At 54.6% G+C, this 17,658-nt stretch overlaps 1 protein-coding gene across 1 annotated transcript in view; it reads left to right on the forward strand.

Annotated features, from left to right (window-relative positions):
* The window catches only part of CXCR5 (C-X-C motif chemokine receptor 5), a 107,150-nt gene extending 89,805 nt beyond the window's left edge, over nt 1-17,345 (forward strand). Inside the window, exon 2 of the mRNA XM_086956740.1 lies at nt 15,547-17,345. Coding sequence (XP_086812866.1) covers nt 15,547-16,668 — 1,122 coding nt within the window. The 3' untranslated portion in view covers nt 16,669-17,345. The remainder of the gene's footprint in view (nt 1-15,546) is intronic.
* Nucleotides 17,346-17,658: the final 313 nt, after the last annotated feature.

The raw sequence follows: 17,658 nt of genomic DNA on the forward strand, positions 1-17,658 counted from the left end.
GCGTGCACTGACATCTGGTGGTGTGTGCCTGGAGAAATCGTGCACTGACGGCTGGTGGTGTTTGTGCCTGGTGAAAGCGTGCACTGACTGCTGGTGGTGTTTGTGCCCGGTGAAAGCGTGCACTGACTGCTGGTGGTGTTTGTGCCCGGTGAAAGCGTGCACTGATGACTGGTGGTGTGTGTGTGTGTGTGTGCCTGGTGAAAGCGTGCACTGACGGCCGGTGGTGTGTATGCCTGGTGAAAGCGTGCACTGATGGCTGGCGGTGTGTGTGTGTGTGCCTGGTGAAAGCGTGCACTGACGGCTGGTGGTGTGTGCCTGGTGAAAGCATGCACTGAAGACTGATGGTGTCTGTGCCTGGTGAGAGTGTGCACTGATGGCCGGTGGTGTGTATGCCTGGTGAAAGCGTGCACTGATGGCTGGTGGTGTGTGCGTGTGCCTGGTGAAAGCGTGAACTGACGGCCGGTGGTGTGTATGCCTGGTGAAAGCGTGCACTGATGGCTGGTGGTGTGTGTGTGTGCCTGGTGAAAGCGTGCACTGACGGCCGGTGGTGTGTATGCCTGGTGAAAGCGTGCACTGATGGCTGGCGGTGTGTGTGTGTGCCTTGTGAAAGCGTGCACTGACGGCTGGTTGTGTGTGCCTGGTGGAAGCGTGCACTGATGACTGATGGTGTCTGTGCCCGGTGAAAGTGTGCATTGATGGCCGGTGGTGTGTATGCCTGGTGAAAGCGTGCACTGGTGGTGTGTGTGTGTGCCTGTTGAAAGCATGCAATGATGGCTGGTGGTGTGTGTGTGCGCCTGGCCGGCTGGTGGTGTGTGTGCCTGGTGGAAGCGTGCCCTGATGGCTGGTGGGGTGTGCCTGGTGAAAGCGTGCACTGACAGCTGGTGGTGTGTGTGCCTGGTAAAAGCGTGCACTGCCGTTTGGTGGTGTGTGCCTGGTGGAAGCGTGCACTGACTGCTGGTGGTGTTTGTGCCCGATGAAAACTTGCACGGATGACTGATGGTGTCTGTGCCTGGTGGGAGTGTGCACTGACGGCCGGTGGTGTGTATGCCTGGTGAAAGAGTGCACTGATGGCTGGTGGTGTGTGTGTACCTGGTGAAAGCGTGCACTGACGGCCGGTGGTGTGTATGCCTTGTGAAAGCGTGCACTGGTGGTGTGTGTGTGTGTGTGCCTGGTGAAAGCGTGCACTGACGGCTGGTGGTGTGTATGCCTGGTGAATGCGTGCACTGATGGCTGATGGTTTCTGTGCCTGGTGAGAGTGTGCACTGACGGCCGATGATGTGTATGCCTGGTGAAAGCGCGCACTGATGGCTGGTGGTGTGTGTGTGTGCCTGGTGAAAGCGTGCACTGACGGCTGATGGTGTCTGTGCCTGGTGAGAGTGTGCACTGACGGCCAGTGGTGTGTATGCCTGGTGAAAGCGTGCACTGATGGCGGGTGGTGTGTGTGTGTGCCTGGTTAAAGTGTGCACTGACGGCCGGTGGTGTGTATGCCTGGTGAAAGCGTGCACTGATGGCTGGTGGTGTGTGTGTGTGTGCCTGGTGAAAGCGTGCACTGATGGCTGGTGTGTGTGTGTGCCTGTTGAAAGCATGCAATGATGGCTGGTGGTGTGTGTGTGCCTGGCCGGCTGGTGGTGTGTGTGCCTGATGGAAGCGTGCACTGATGGCTGGTAGTGTGTGTCTCTGGTGAAAGCGTGCACTGACAGCTGGTGGTGTGTGCCTGGTGAAAGCGTGCACTGACGTCTGGTGGTGAGTGTGCCTGGTGAAAGCGTGCACTGCTGTTTGGTGGTGTGTGTGCCTGGTGGAAGCGTGTACTGACGGCTGGTGGTGTTTGTGCCCAGTGAAAGCGTGCACTGATGACTGATGGTGTCTGTGCCTGTTGAGAGTGTGCACTGACGGCCGGTGATGTGTATGCCTGGTGAAAGCGTGCACTGATGGCTGGTGGTGTGTGTGTGTGCCTGGTGAAACCATGCACTGACGGCGGTGGTGTGTATGCCTGGTGAATGTGTGCACTGATGGCTGATGGTGTCTGTGCCTGGTGAGAGTGTGCACTGAGGGCTGGTGGTGTGTATGCCTGGTGGAAGCATGCACTGATGGCTGGTGGTGTGTGTGTGTGTGCCTGGTGAAAGCGTTCACTCATGGCCAGTGGTGTGTATGCCTAGTGAATGCGTGCACTGATGACTGATGGTGTCTATGCCTCGTGAGAGTGTGTACTGATGGCCGGTGGTGTGTATGCCTGGTGAAAGCGTGCACTGATGGCTGGCGGTGTGTCCGTGTGCCTGGTGAAAGAGTGAACTGATGGCCGGTGGTGTGTATGCCTGGTGAAAGCGTGCACTGGTGGTGTGTGTGTGTGCCTGTTGAAAGCATGCAATGATGGCTGGTGGTGTGTGTGTGCACCTGGCCGGCTGGTGGTGTGTGTGCCTGGTGGAAGCGTTCCCTGATGGCTGGTAGTGTGTGTCTCTGGTGAAAGCGTGCACTGACAGCTGGTGGTGTGTGCCTGGTGAAAGTGTGCACTGACAGCTGGTGGTGGGTGTGCCTGGTGAAAGCGTGCACTGCCGTTTGGTGGTGTGTGCCTGGTGGAAGCGTGCACTGACGGCCGGTGGTGTGTATGCCTGGTGAAAGAGTGCACTGATGGCTGGTGGTGTGTGTGTGTGCCTGGTGAAAGCGTGCACTGACCGCCGGTGGTGTGTATGCCTGGTGAAAGCGTGCACTGGTGGTGTGTGTGTGTGCCTGGTGAAAGCGTGCACTGACGGCTGGTAGTGTGTATGCCTGGTGAATGTGTGCACTGATGGCTGATGGTTTCTGTGCCTGGTGAGAGTGTGCACTGACGGCCGGTGGTGTGTATGCCTGGTGAAAGCGCGCACTGATGGCTGGTGGTGTGTGTGTGTGCCTGGTGAAAGCGTGCACTGACGGCCGGTGGTGTGTATGCCTGGTGAATGCGTGCACTGATGGCTGATGGTGTCTGTGCCTGGTGAGAGTGTTCACTGACGGCCAGTGGTGTGTATGCCTGGTGAAAGCGTGCACTGATGGCGGGTGGTGTGTGTGTGTGCCTGGTGAAAGCGTGCACTGACGGCCGGTGGTGTGTATGCCTGGTGAAAGCGTGCACTGATGGCTGGTGGTGTGTGTGTGTGCCTGGTGAAAGCGTGCATTGACAGCTGGTGGTGTGTGCTGGTGGAAGCGTGCACTGACGACTGATGGTGTCTGTGCCCGGTGAAAGTGGGCACTGACTGCCGGTGGTGCGTATGCCTGGTGAAAGCGTGCACTGATGGCTGGTGGTGTGTGTGTGCCTGTTGAAGGCATGCAATGATGGCTGGTGGTGTGTGTGTGTGCCTGGCTGGCTGGTGGTGTGTGTGCCTGGTGGAAGCGTGCACCGATGGCTGGTAGTGTGTGTCTCTGGTGAAAGCGTGCACTGACAGCTGGTGGTGTGTGCCTGGTGAAAGCGTGCACTGACGGCTGGTGCTGTGTGTGCCTGGTGAAAGCGTGCACTGCCTTTTGGTGGTGTGTGTGCCTGGTGGAAGCATGTACTGACGGCTGGTGGTGTTTGTGCCCAGTGAAAGCGTGCACTGATGACTGATGGTGTCTGTGCCTGTTGAGAGTGTGCACTGAAGGCCGGTGGTGTGTATGCCTGGTGAAAGCGTGCACTGATGGCTGGTGGTGTGTGTGTGTGCCTGGTGAAAGCTTGCACTGACGGCCGGTGGTGTGTATGCCTGGTGAAAGCGTGCACTGATGGCTGGTGGTGTGTGTGTGTGCCTGGTGAAACCGTGCACTGACGGCGGTGGTGTGTATGCCTGGTGAATGTGTGCACTGATGGCTGATGGTGTCTGTGCCTGGAGAGAGTGTGCACTGAGGGCCGGTGGTGTGTTTGCCTGGTGGAAGCATGCACTGATGGCTGGTGGTGTGTGTGTGTGCCTGGTGAAAGCGTGCACTGACGGCCGGTGGTGTGTATGCCTAGTAAATGCGTGCACTGATAACTGATGGTGTCTGTGCCTGGTGAGAGTGTGTACTGACGGCCGGTGGTGTGTATGCCTGGTGAAATCGTGCACTGATGGCTGGTGGTGTGTGTGCCAGGTGAAAGCGTGCACTGATGGGCGGTGGTGTGTATGCCTGGTGAAAGCGTGCACTGATGGCTGGTGGTGTGTGTGTGTGTGCCTGGTGAAAGCGTGCACTGATGGCTGGTGGTGTGTGTGTGTGCCTGGTGAAAGCGTGCACTGACGGCTGGTGGTGTGTGCCTGGTGGAAGCGTGCACTGACGACTGATGGTGTCTGTGCCCGGTGAAAGTGTGCACTGATGGCCGGTGGTGCTATGCCTGGTGAAAGCGTGCACTGATGGCTGGTGGTGTGTGTGTGCCTGTTGAAAGCATGCAATGATGGCTGGTGGTGTGTGTGTGCCTGGCCGGCTGGTGGTGTGTGTGCCTGATGGAAGCATGCACCGATGGCTGGTAGTGTGTGTCTCTGGTGAAAGCATGCACCGACAGCTGGTGGTGTGTGCCTGGTGAAAGCGTGCACTGACGGCTGGTGGTGTGTGTGCCTGGTGAAAGCGTGCCCTGCCGTTTTGTGGTGTGTACCTGGTGGAAGCGTGTACTGACGGCTGGTGGTGTTTGTGCCCAGTGAAAGCGTGCACTGATGACTGATAGTGTCTGTGCCTGTTGAGAGTGTGCACTGACGGCCGGTGGTGTGTATGCCTGGTGAAAGAGTGCACTGATGGCTGGTGGTGTGTGTGTGTGTGCCTGGTGAAAGCTTGCACTGACAGCCGGTGGTGTGTATGCCTGGTGAAAGCGTGCACTGATGGCTGGTGGTGTGTGTGTGTGCCTGGTGAAAGCGTGCACTGACCGCCGGTGGTGTGTATGCCTGGTGAAAGCGTGCACTGGTGGTGTGTGTGTGTGCCTGGTGAAAGCGTGCACTGACGGCTGGTAGTGTGTATGCCTGGTGAATGTGTGCACTGATGGCTGATGGTTTCTGTGCCTGGTGAGAGTGTGCACTGACGGCCGGTGGTGTGTATGCCTGGTGAAAGCGCGCACTGATGGCTGGTGGTGTGTGTGTGTGCCTGGTGAAAGCGTGCACTGACGGCGGTGGTGTGTATGCCTGGTGAATGTGTGCACTGATGGCTGATGGTGTCTGTGCCTGGTGAGAGTGTGCACTGAGGGCTGGTGGTGTGTATGCCTGGTGGAAGCATGCACTGATGGCTGGTGGTGTGTGTGTGTGCCTGGTGAAAGCGTTCACTCATGGCCAGTGGTGTGTATGCCTAGTGAATGCGTGCACTGATGACTGATGGTGTCTATGCCTCGTGAGAGTGTGTACTGACGGCCGGTGGTGTGTATGCCTGGTGAAAGCGTGCACTGATGGCTGGCGGTGTGTCCGTGTGCCTGGTGAAAGAGTGAACTGATGGCCGGTGGTGTGTATGCCTGGTGAAAGCGTGCACTGGTGGTGTGTGTGTGTGCCTGTTGAAAGCATGCAATGATGGCTGGTGGTGTGTGTGTGCACCTGGCCGGCTGGTGGTGTGTGTGCCTGGTGGAAGCGTTCCCTGATGGCTGGTAGTGTGTGTCTCTGGTGAAAGCGTGCACTGACAGCTGGTGGTGTGTGCCTGGTGAAAGTGTGCACTGACAGCTGGTGGTGGGTGTGCCTGGTGAAAGCGTGCACTGCCGTTTGGTGGTGTGTGCCTGGTGGAAGCGTGCACTGACGGCCGGTGGTGTGTATGCCTGGTGAAAGAGTGCACTGATGGCTGGTGGTGTGTGTGTGTGCCTGGTGAAAGCGTGCACTGACCGCCGGTGGTGTGTATGCCTGGTGAAAGCGTGCACTGGTGGTGTGTGTGTGTGCCTGGTGAAAGCGTGCACTGACGGCTGGTAGTGTGTATGCCTGGTGAATGTGTGCACTGATGGCTGATGGTTTCTGTGCCTGGTGAGAGTGTGCACTGACGGCCGGTGGTGTGTATGCCTGGTGAAAGCGCGCACTGATGGCTGGTGGTGTGTGTGTGTGCCTGGTGAAAGCGTGCACTGACGGCCGGTGGTGTGTATGCCTGGTGAATGCGTGCACTGATGGCTGATGGTGTCTGTGCCTGGTGAGAGTGTTCACTGACGGCCAGTGGTGTGTATGCCTGGTGAAAGCGTGCACTGATGGCGGGTGGTGTGTGTGTGTGCCTGGTGAAAGCGTGCACTGACGGCCGGTGGTGTGTATGCCTGGTGAAAGCGTGCACTGATGGCTGGTGGTGTGTGTGTGTGCCTGGTGAAAGCGTGCATTGACAGCTGGTGGTGTGTGCTGGTGGAAGCGTGCACTGACGACTGATGGTGTCTGTGCCCGGTGAAAGTGGGCACTGACTGCCGGTGGTGCGTATGCCTGGTGAAAGCGTGCACTGATGGCTGGTGGTGTGTGTGTGCCTGTTGAAGGCATGCAATGATGGCTGGTGGTGTGTGTGTGCCTGGCTGGCTGGTGGTGTGTGTGCCTGGTGGAAGCGTGCACCGATGGCTGGTAGTGTGTGTCTCTGGTGAAAGCGTGCACTGACAGCTGGTGGTGTGTGCCTGGTGAAAGCGTGCACTGACGGCTGGTGCTGTGTGTGCCTGGTGAAAGCGTGCACTGCCTTTTGGTGGTGTGTGTGCCTGGTGGAAGCATGTACTGACGGCTGGTGGTGTTTGTGCCCAGTGAAAGCGTGCACTGATGACTGATGGTGTCTGTGCCTGTTGAGAGTGTGCACTGAAGGCCGGTGGTGTGTATGCCTGGTGAAAGCGTGCACTGATGGCTGGTGGTGTGTGTGTGTGCCTGGTGAAAGCTTGCACTGACGGCCGGTGGTGTGTATGCCTGGTGAAAGCGTGCACTGATGGCTGGTGGTGTGTGTGTGTGCCTGGTGAAACCGTGCACTGACGGCGGTGGTGTGTATGCCTGGTGAATGTGTGCACTGATGGCTGATGATGTCTGTGCCTGGAGAGAGTGTGCACTGAGGGCCGGTGGTGTGTTTGCCTGGTGGAAGCATGCACTGATGGCTGGTGGTGTGTGTGTGTGCCTGGTGAAAGCGTGCACTGACGGCCGGTGGTGTGTATGCCTAGTAAATGCGTGCACTGATAACTGATGGTGTCTGTGCCTGGTGAGAGTGTGTACTGACGGCCGGTGGTGTGTATGCCTGGTGAAATCGTGCACTGATGGCTGGTGGTGTGTGTGCCAGGTGAAAGCGTGCACTGATGGGCGGTGGTGTGTATGCCTGGTGAAAGCGTGCACTGATGGCTGGTGGTGTGTGTGTGTGTGCCTGGTGAAAGCGTGCACTGATGGCTGGTGGTGTGTGTGTGTGCCTGGTGAAAGCGTGCACTGACGGCTGGTGGTGTGTGCCTGGTGGAAGCGTGCACTGACGACTGATGGTGTCTGTGCCCGGTGAAAGTGTGCACTGATGGCCGGTGGTGCTATGCCTGGTGAAAGCGTGCACTGATGGCTGGTGGTGTGTGTGTGCCTGTTGAAAGCATGCAATGATGGCTGGTGGTGTGTGTGTGCCTGGCCGGCTGGTGGTGTGTGTGCCTGATGGAAGCATGCACCGATGGCTGGTAGTGTGTGTCTCTGGTGAAAGCATGCACCGACAGCTGGTGGTGTGTGCCTGGTGAAAGCGTGCACTGACGGCTGGTGGTGTGTGTGCCTGGTGAAAGCGTGCCCTGCCGTTTTGTGGTGTGTACCTGGTGGAAGCGTGTACTGACGGCTGGTGGTGTTTGTGCCCAGTGAAAGCGTGCACTGATGACTGATAGTGTCTGTGCCTGTTGAGAGTGTGCACTGACGGCTGGTGGTGTGTATGCCTGGTGAAAGAGTGCACTGATGGCTGGTGGTGTGTGTGTGTGTGCCTGGTGAAAGCTTGCACTGACAGCCGGTGGTGTGTATGCCTGGTGAAAGCGTGCACTGATGGCTGGTGGTGTGTGTGTGTGCCTGGTGAAACCGTGTACTGACGGTGGTGGTGTGTATGCCTGGTGAATGTGTGCACTGATGGCTGATGGTGTCTGTGCCTGGTGAGAGTGTGCACTGAGGGCCGGTGGTGTGTATGCCTGGTGGAAGCATGCACTGATGGCTGGTGGTGTGTGTGTGTGCCTGGTGAAAGCGTGCACTGATGGCCGGTGGTGTGTATGCCTAGTGAATGCGTGCACTGATGACTGATGGTGTCTGTGCCTGGTGAGAGTGTGTACTGACGGCCGGTGGTGTGTATGCCTGGTGAAAGCATGCACTGATGGCTGGCGGTGTGTCCGTGTGCCTGGTGAAAGCGTGAACTGACGGCCGGTGGTGTGTATGCCTGGTGAAAGCGTGCACTGATGGCTGGTGGTGTGTGTGTGTGCCTGGTGAAAGCGTGCACAGACGGCCGGTGGTGTGTATGCCTGGTGAAAGCGTGTACTGATGGCTGGCGGTGTGTGTGTGTGCCTTGTGAAAGCGTGCACTGACGGCTGGTTGTGTGTGCCTGGTGGAAGTGTGCACTGATGACTGATGGTGTCTGTGCCCGGTGAAAGTGTGCATTGATGGCCGGTGGTGTGTATGCCTGGTGAAAGCGTGCACTGGTGGTGTGTGTGTATGCCTGGTGAAAGCGTGCACTGATGGCTGGCGGTGTGTGTGTGTGTGCCTGGTGAAAGCGTGCACTGACGGCCGATGGTGTGTGTGCCTGGTGAAAGCGTGCACTGACGGCCGGTGGTGTGTATGCCTGGTGAAAGCGTGCACTGATGGCTGGTGGTATGTGTGTATGCCTGGTGAAAGCGTGCACTGATGGCTGGTGGTGTGTGTGTGTGTGCCTGGTGAAAGCGTGCACTGATGGCTGGTGATGTGTGTGTGTCTGGTGAAAGCATGCACTGATGGCTCGTGGTGTGCGTGTGCCTCTGATGGCCGGTGGTGTGTATGCCTGGAGAATGTGTGCACTGACGGCCGGTGGTGTGTATGCCTGGTGAAAGCGTGCACTGATGGCGGGTGGTGTGTGTGTGTGCCTGGTGAAAGCGTGCACTGACGGCCGGTGGTGTGTATGCCTGGTGAAAGCCTGCACTGATGGCTGGTGGTGTGTGTGTGTGTGCCTGGTGAAAGTGTGCACTGACGGCCGGTGGTGTGTTTGCCTGGTGAAAGTGTGCACTGATGGCTGGCAGTGTGTGTGTGTGCCTGGTGAAAGCGTGCACTGACAGCTGGTGGTGTGTGCCCGGTGAAAGTGTGCACTGACGGCCGGTGGTGTGTATGCCTGGTGAAAGCGTGCACTGATGGCTGGTGGTGTGTGTGTGCCAGTTGAAAGCATGCAATGATGGCTGCTGGTGTGTGTGTGCCTGTCCGGCTTGTGGTGGGTGTGCCTGGTGGAAGCGTGCACTGATGGCTGGTAGTGTGTGTCTCTGGTGAAAGCGTGCACTGACAGCTGGTGGTGTGTGCCTGGTGGAAGCGTGCACTGACGGCTGGTGATGTTTGTGCCCGGTGAAAGCGTGCATTGATGACTGATGGAGTCTGTGCCTGGTGAGATTGTGCACTGACGGCCAGTGGTGTGTATGCCTGGTGAAAGCGTGCACTGATGGTGGGTGGTGTGTGTGTGTGCTTGGTGGAAGCCTGCACTGACGACCGGTGGTGTGTATGCCTGGTGAAAGCGTGCACTGATGGCTGATGGTGTCTGTGCCTGGTGAGAGTGTGCACTGACGGCCAGTGGTGTGTATGCCTGGTGAAAGCGTGCACTGATGGCTGGTGGTGTGTGTGTGTGCCTGGTGAAAGCGTGCACTGACGACTGGTGGTGTGTGCCTGGTGGAAGCGTGCACTGACGACTGATGGTGTCTGTGCCCGGTGAAAGTGTGCACTGACGGCCGGTAGTGCATATGCCTGGTGAAAGCGTGCACTGATGGCTGGTGGTGTGTGTGTGCCTGTTGAAAGCATGCAATGATTGCTGGTGGTGTGTATGCCTGGTGAATGCGTGCACTGATGGCTGGTGGTGTGTGTGTGTGCCTGGTGAAACCGTGCACTGACGGCGGTGGTGTGTATGCCTGGTGAATGCGGGCACTGATGGTTGATGGTGTCTGTGCCTGGTGAGAGTGTGCACTGAGGGCCGGTGGTGTGTATGCCTGGTGGAAGCGTGGACTGATGGCTGGTGGTGTGTGTGTGTGCCTGGTGAAAGCGTGCACTGACGGCCGGTGGTGTGTATGCCTGGTGAATGCGTGCACTGATGGCTGGTGGTGTGTTTGTGTGTGTGTGTGTGTGTGTGTGTGTTTGTGTGTGTGTGTGTGCGCGCCTGGTGAAAGCGTGCACTGATGGCTGGTGGTGTGTGTGTGTGCCAGGTGAAAGGTAGAAGGAAGCGCTATGGACTGTGTGTGAAATCCAAGAAAGAGTTCAGAATGCAAAGGCAGAGGGCAGCTCGGGTTACAAGCTGCCTTTGAAGAAGATCTGGCAGCACTGGGCAACCATGCCAGCATTCCAAGGAGCAGACGGTCGTTCACGTTAGAAGTGTGATGCCCTGAGGACATATGGCACTGTGAGGAGCCTGGGAGACACACGTAGACGCTAAATGCCTGAGGAGATAAGGAGCGGAAGGAATTCCTTTGAAGTGTCATGCCGAGGCACGGGAGAAAAGCGCGTGCACGGGCACATGCACTGTGCGTTATCCGTCTCCCAAAGCCCTTGGTTTTAAGAGTTGGTTTCGACACAATAGTTTCGAGTAATAAATTACTCGACCTAAAACCCGCTGCAATGAGATCAACACTGTAAAGCGGCACAATGAGATAAGTGAAATACTGTGGAATAACAGGTGGCAATGGTACTTAGTGTAAATGAGAATGCAAAACTCAACGAGGATCGGTTGACAACACATTCCGTAGCAAAAACATGAAAGCGCTCGCCGTACTGAAATAAAGTGCAGTGCCCATATACATCAAATGTATGTGAGTGGCGGCCCGTGAAGCAGGCGCCATGGCAATTAAAAACGAGACCACCACTGGTGTGACTCGCAACGCTCCAGGCTGGGGCATGTGTGCACACTGCACTGTGGGAGCTTAGACCCAGAGATGTGCACACAGGAAAAGAGGGTGCCTGCAATGCACACAGGAACTCACAGATTCGGCCGGACACACAGGAGCTCACAGCCTCAGCCGGACACAGGGGAACCCAGAGCCTCTGCCGTGCACACAGGTGCTCAGAGCTTCGGTCGTACACACAGGTTCATGCACAAATCAAACTTTGCCTCGGCCGTGCATACAGGAGCTCAGAGCCTCGGTCGTGCATTCAGGAGTTTAGAGCCTCGGCTGTGCACACAGGAGCTCAGAGCCTCGGCCGTGCATACAGGTGCATGCACACATCAAACTTTGCCTCGGCAATGCACACAGTAGCATGCACACATTAGCCCAGAACCTCCGCCGTGCACACAGGAGCTCAGAGCCTCGGCCGTGCACACAGGAGAATGCACATATTAGCCCAGAACCTCGGCCGTACACACAGGAGCTCAAAGCCTCGGCCGTGCACACAGGAGCATGCACACATCAGCCTAGGCTAAAGCCTGGCCATGCACCCCCCGCCCCACAATGGCTCTTATTCGGTGCCCGGCAGGGTAGCTAGCCAACAAACTCTCCCGTCAGTTCAAGACACGCACTTGGCTAGGGAGGGGGGGGGGGTTGTGTGCGTGCTCGTGTGTGTATTACTGTGTGTGTTTGTGCCCTCTGTACCCCACATAAATGCCTTGGGACAGAGGAAGCTATGCTATGGGAGACTCACAGCCCCACCACCAACTGACTGGCGCCGCGCTCCGGGCACCTGTGGACCTGTGAAAAGAACACCCCCCCTCCCCCCTCCCCAGGACTGAGGGGGAGGGCACCACAGGAGACTCACAGCCCCTCCACCAGCTGAGCGACTGTAGCACCTGTGGAAGACCCCCCCCCACACCCAGATGTAAAGGGCTGTGGGGGAGGGGACCCCGGGGACGTACATCCCACTACCAGCCGACCGGTGCAGCGCTCTGCGCACCTGTGGAAGAACGCCCCCGTACCCAGATGTAAAGGGCTGTGAGGGAGGGGCTCTAACCGGTGCAGGGCAGCGCTGCGGGCACCATGAACACCGCCCCCCCACCTCGGTGCAGGGCAGCGCTGCGGGCACCATGAACACCGCCCCCCCCCCCCGTAAGGACGTATAGATGGGTGTAGGGCTGACCAGGGCGGGCGAGGGCACACTCCGGGCACTGTTACGCTCACATCTATGTACACAGGACGGCGCAGTGAGGGTGGCAGCATGGGCAAAGTCGCTGGCACAAGTCGCAGGTGTGTGCCGCGTGGTACCACCATGTCACTCTCATGCCGGGGGTGCAGTCCTGACACCTAGTGCGCGTACGTCATCTGGGGTACATCCACAGCTTATACAAGGACTGTGAGGCCAGTCCCGGTATAGGAAGGGCTGCGTGCATAGCCCTAGCCACTCGGGAACAGGTCGGTGTGCAGTAAAGATGGTAATATGAGCGCCCACACGCGAGTAACAGAAAGTAGTTTACTTATTAGTACATCATGCAATACTGTGAGCAAATCCCTCTGCTTGTTGAAGTTTTTTTCTTTGTTTTGCTGAACGGTTTGAAGGCAAAAAAAACGGTAAGGAGTGAAGATGAAAGGTAATCAGTCGCAAGGCGAGGACACTGAGTTAGTGAGATAGACTATGCAAAGCAGAAAGAGACAGCAGACGAGTGAATATAGGAAAGGTGTGTTGAGAAATCCGGTGTTCACGGTTTGAACAATTTTTTTGTTATTTTGACAGAGGAGGAGCCTGTAAGGCTGTCCATTTTTGTGTGCAATACCTGAATGATTTGTTTCTTCAACGCATGCGCCAAACTGACCTTAGACGTGTTTGTGCAGCATTGTTTTGTGCACTTAAGCTCCCTGTCTAGGTCAACGTAGTGGCCTCTTTCAGCTTCGCCCAGTGGGGCATTTGCATGCTGGTGATTGATGACCGGAAGTCTGAGTGTATGTATCTGGCTCAATTGTGTGCGTGGGAACCAGCCATGGTGTGCATTCCTAGCAGATGAAGTAACAAGGGCTATTATGTTTCTTGCTGAATATTATTTTATAGCGTGTGACAAATTATCTGCCTCTTGGAGCACATAACCACTGAAATATTTAAAAGGATAGCATATGTAAAATCACACACCCCTACAAATATAGCAGGACTTCGTTGGATTTAATACACAGGCGTGTAGTTCTTTTATACCGGCAAAGATCACCTTTCTTGCAATTTGTGAAGAAAATGTGGTTTATGTTACCTCTTCGTCTGTGCAAACTTTCTGTATGCATGCATGGATGTGTCAGATAAGCTCCGAATGGGTTTTCGCGGGTCAAGGTTCCGTCGGCTGAAGGAGCAAGACTATTTTTAGCCGGCATAAGGTCAGGAAGCCCTCGGAGACCGCAAGGGCTACAATAAAATCTATTGATCAGCCTCTGGTGAGACTCCTAGATTGAACTAAAAGAAAAAGCCTGTCCACGTCCTCTGCACGTCTTTCAGGAGATCAAATAAGCAGTAGCTGCACGTGTATTAGGGCATCCCATCCGGCGAAAGCGATCGCCAATTATCGCGCCCGTGTCTGGGCATGATAATTGAAAGCATATGGCAGGAAATGCGCGTAATAGACACCAATAGGCCAGGGGCGGAGCTATGCGACCGCTTCTGGCCTATTGGTGTCTATTTTACAAACGAACACGCAGGGAAAGTTCAATAGCAGGCCGCAAAGGGAAAATCCCACGCACAAGCGTGTGCATTTTCTAGGTCCATTTTCAAAACCCGGCCAAAAGGACTCTCGCTGCGCGAACACTGCTGCGCAGTGTATCGCTAGGTGTGAGACCAAAAAATCACAATAACATTCTAACCTGGCAGAAGGCATCGAGGCTTGCATCTAAGTCATAGTTCTTAACAGTATTGCAGCCCTCCCTTAATTTGGGCATACTTTCTATGCAGCTTTGGGATTTTTATCAACTGTGTTGATCTATTGTGTTTGGTTATAATTGATTTATTAAATGTCTAGTTAAGTAATAGTTCATATTGGTTTAAGGTAAAAGTAGAAAGAGTTGGATCCTACTTGAGAACATTATAGTGTATTATATATACACAGAGGTGTATCCCTTTGCCATTTATCATTGAGCTGAGAACTTTGGCTGGTCACAGCATAGTCTATACAGATATGAATACTAGATATCAACATTAACCTGGCGAAATAGCTCTGACGCAATGTTGTACGTGTGACTGCATTGCATGTTTTAAGCCATCTATCTTTGAGTGGGTCTAATGTGTGTGTTCTCTTGGTGTTGGATGAGTGCTGTTGAGTTGCCACTTACATGGGTTTGGTGCCTTGTTGTGCTTCTGCGGTGCAAGAGGGTCCATCCAGCCTGTTTTGTTTTAGAAAAGCAAATTGTAAGTATAATTGAGAAAATGTTGTACAGTAAATATTTTTAGGTAGAAGGGACTTTTGGGTGTCCAATGGCTCCTAATTAAGGGATATAGGCATGGTATTGGGTGCGTGTGGTGAGGTCTCTCTGTTGTTAATGCATGGTCCAGAAGAGAGCTACATGTGTGTGTGGTGTTTATGCGTCTGTGAGCGAGAAAACAGACTAAGAAATAAAAGGGGGGTGAGACCGAGTTACAGAGAAATATACAGATAGGTATTAACAATGGGAATCCATTATCCTTCCACCTTGTACTTCTGGAGTGATCCCATCAGTACCAGCCTCTTCATGGATGTCCAAGAGAAACCTTGTACTTGGTTCTTGGTGGGCTTCTGGAGGGCTGAAGACCTGTCTATGACCCCAATAGAGGTGAGTGGTGGTGAGAAATTTGGCAAGGAGATAAGAAATATTTCCGCCTAGGATATGGTGATTGTTACCAGTAGTACGTCTGCTGTAGAGGTAGGTTGGAGTAAAGGGCAGGTGAAGAATTTAAGCAGAAAGAATCCTCTATCGGGAACCAAAGTAACATGTGCACTTCATCCTGGAATCCTAATGCTCTGATGAGGAAGCCATTTGCAAGTGGTGGTAGCATTTGTATGCTACTTATGGGGATATTCATATAACCACAGTCCCGTGAGCTGGAGGGGTTCCGGAATACCAGGAATGATATATGTCGGGCTACGTGTTGGAAATAGGCACCTTGCACTCTTAACTTGTGTCCATGGACATAAGATGTAGACATTCCAAATGAATAACTTAGGGCAGAAAATTATAGTTTGTTACTCTTTGACAGTGTTACTTGGTGTATTTTTCTACGGTGTGTAAAAGTGCAAAGTCTGGACTGTAAATCACTCTACTGAGAATTACGAAGTCTAGTAGAAGTGACTAGTTATTAACTACAACACCTGAATGTGAACAGAGGCAGACTGGCCCAAGAGGAAATGTGGAGAATTGGTTCCTGGACATGTCAGTGTCTCAGAAAGGCCCAAAGATCTATGGGCAGAATGTCTATCTAGTGCAGCTTAACAGGCCACACCCTCACAAAATGCTGGGAGGGGTGAGGTACAGTTTGTTGCAATCCCTCTGGCCCTCTAATAGGCCAGTCTATCTCTGATTATGAAACACTCTTCCTTCGCAGTGACGAATGGTAGTTTAAGTATCATTCACTCATTTATCTATTTCTTTATCAACAGAGTGGTCTGGATTTATCCTATGAGATGAACTACAGCAGCAACAACTTCACATATCCAGGGTTTGTTTGCCCTGCCTTGGAATCCACCACTCGGGAAGGCAGTTCCAACTTCCTCTCCTTCCAGATGCACTTCATCCTGTGCGGCTACTTGCTGGTCTTCATCATGGGAGTGGCAGGTAATGGCCTAATGCTGGCTATCCTCATGCGCTACCAGCATGCGCGCCGGCTGACCGAGAACTACCTGCTGCACCTGGCCATCGCTGACCTTCTGCTGCTTCTCACCTTCCCCTTTGCCATGGTCGAGGTGCTTGCCGGGTGGATCTTCGGTGAGTTCCTCTGCAGGACAGTGTACTCCATCCACAAGGTCAACTTCTACAGCAGCAGCCTGCTCTTGGGCTGCATCAGCGTGGACCGCTACCTGGCTGTGGTTCACGCTGTGCACACCTATAACAGGAGGAATCCTGCCTCCATCCACCTGACCTGCTTGGCGGTGTGGCTTCTGTGCCTTCTGCTGGCAGCGCCGTCCCTGATCTTGCTGGAGGTGTCCAATGTTAATGGTGTAGGTGGCAGAATCGATGCCAATGGCAGCAGCAACCCAAGCTACAACTACAGTAGGTGCGTCTACTCGCAGTTCTCGTACAGCAGCAGATGGTGGCATGCCAACCGCTTTGTGTACCACCTCGTGGGCTTCATGGTGCCGCTGTTGGTCATGAGTGTCTGCTATGCAGCCATTGTGCGGGCCCTCTGCAGATCGCAAGGCTTTGGAAAGCAGAAGGCAGTGCGAGTTGCCCTGGTCATCACCGGGGTTTTCTTCCTCTGCTGGACCCCATACAACATTGTCATCTTCCTGGACACCCTGCTGGAGCTGGAAGCAGTGCAGGACTGCAGCCTGAGTCAATACCTTCCTGGCGCCATTGTTGTGACAGAAGCACTGGGCTTCCTGCACTGCTGTCTCAACCCCATTCTCTACGCCTTCATTAGTGTCAAATTCCGCCAGGAGCTCCTGAGGGTGCTGGGACAGATGGGCTGCCTGGGTCAGAGGGGGTTGCAGTGGGTGCTTCAACTAAACAAAAGAAGCAGCGGGACTGACTCGGACAATGCCACCTCCGTCTCCACCTACTGAGGTGGATCCGTCTGGGAGGTCCTCCCTAAGTCGGACAGACAACAACCACTGCTTTGCCAGAAATTACACCTAAGAATTCATGGGAGGGGAGCTCTGGAGTTTCCGCCAGTACCAAAATCCTGCATGTGTCTACCTTAAGCAGAGAAAAGATTAGACGGAGGCACAACTTCACGACCCTCGAAATTACACGGAGGAGGTTCTTGGCACCTAAAAGCAGGATCCACACAAACACTGCACCTCCCATCTATGCAGCTGGAGCCATAATCCCATTCTGTGATCTTCCAGCTCCTGAGTTGGGGGTTTACTCTACACCGTCTAAGAATCCCATTAGTTTTAATGTAGCCCCACCTTATATACAGAGCTGCATGTGTATGAATGGCTCAATATCTTCAGCTCAAGCCTCTGTCCTTTTACTTAAGACATTCTGCTGACAAATAGGCAGGACACATTTGGGGCGAAAGAATGAGGACTACCCAGTTCTATTACCTGGGTGTCAATGGAGGCTCTCCCTCCCTTGCTCAAAACAGATGCCCATTTTCAAAAGTGAATTTAACAGAGAAATATGGTAATATAGGAATTGGAATATCTAAAGTAAGACCGGGTGGGGAATTCTGCTCCGCCAGCGGAGTTTTGCCAACTTTGTGCCTTATTGGGAACACGGAGTTCAGGCAAAACTCCGACTCCGCGGCGGAGCGGAGTTAGCCCCTGACCACACCCAAAGAAAAACATTTAAAAAAACCACTTACCTGCTCTGGTGTCTCTGGGCTACCCTCCTCCTCGCCGTGGTCTCTTCTCCTTGCCGTTCTCGTCTTCGCCAGTCGCGAACCCCTACGTTGTATGTCTTGGGAGGACTGCGCATGCGAGGAGGGCAGCCCGGAGATGCCAGAGCAGGTGTTTTTTAAAAATGTTTTTTATTGTGAGAGGATGGGGCGGAGCCGAGTTCGACTGAGTTTTTTTTCAACTCCATGTAAGTCTGCGTAGTGGCACTCT

Source organism: Lissotriton vulgaris, chromosome 2_1, assembly GCF_964263255.1.
Source record: "Lissotriton vulgaris chromosome 2_1, aLisVul1.2, whole genome shotgun sequence".
NCBI lineage: Eukaryota > Metazoa > Chordata > Amphibia > Caudata > Salamandridae > Lissotriton > Lissotriton vulgaris.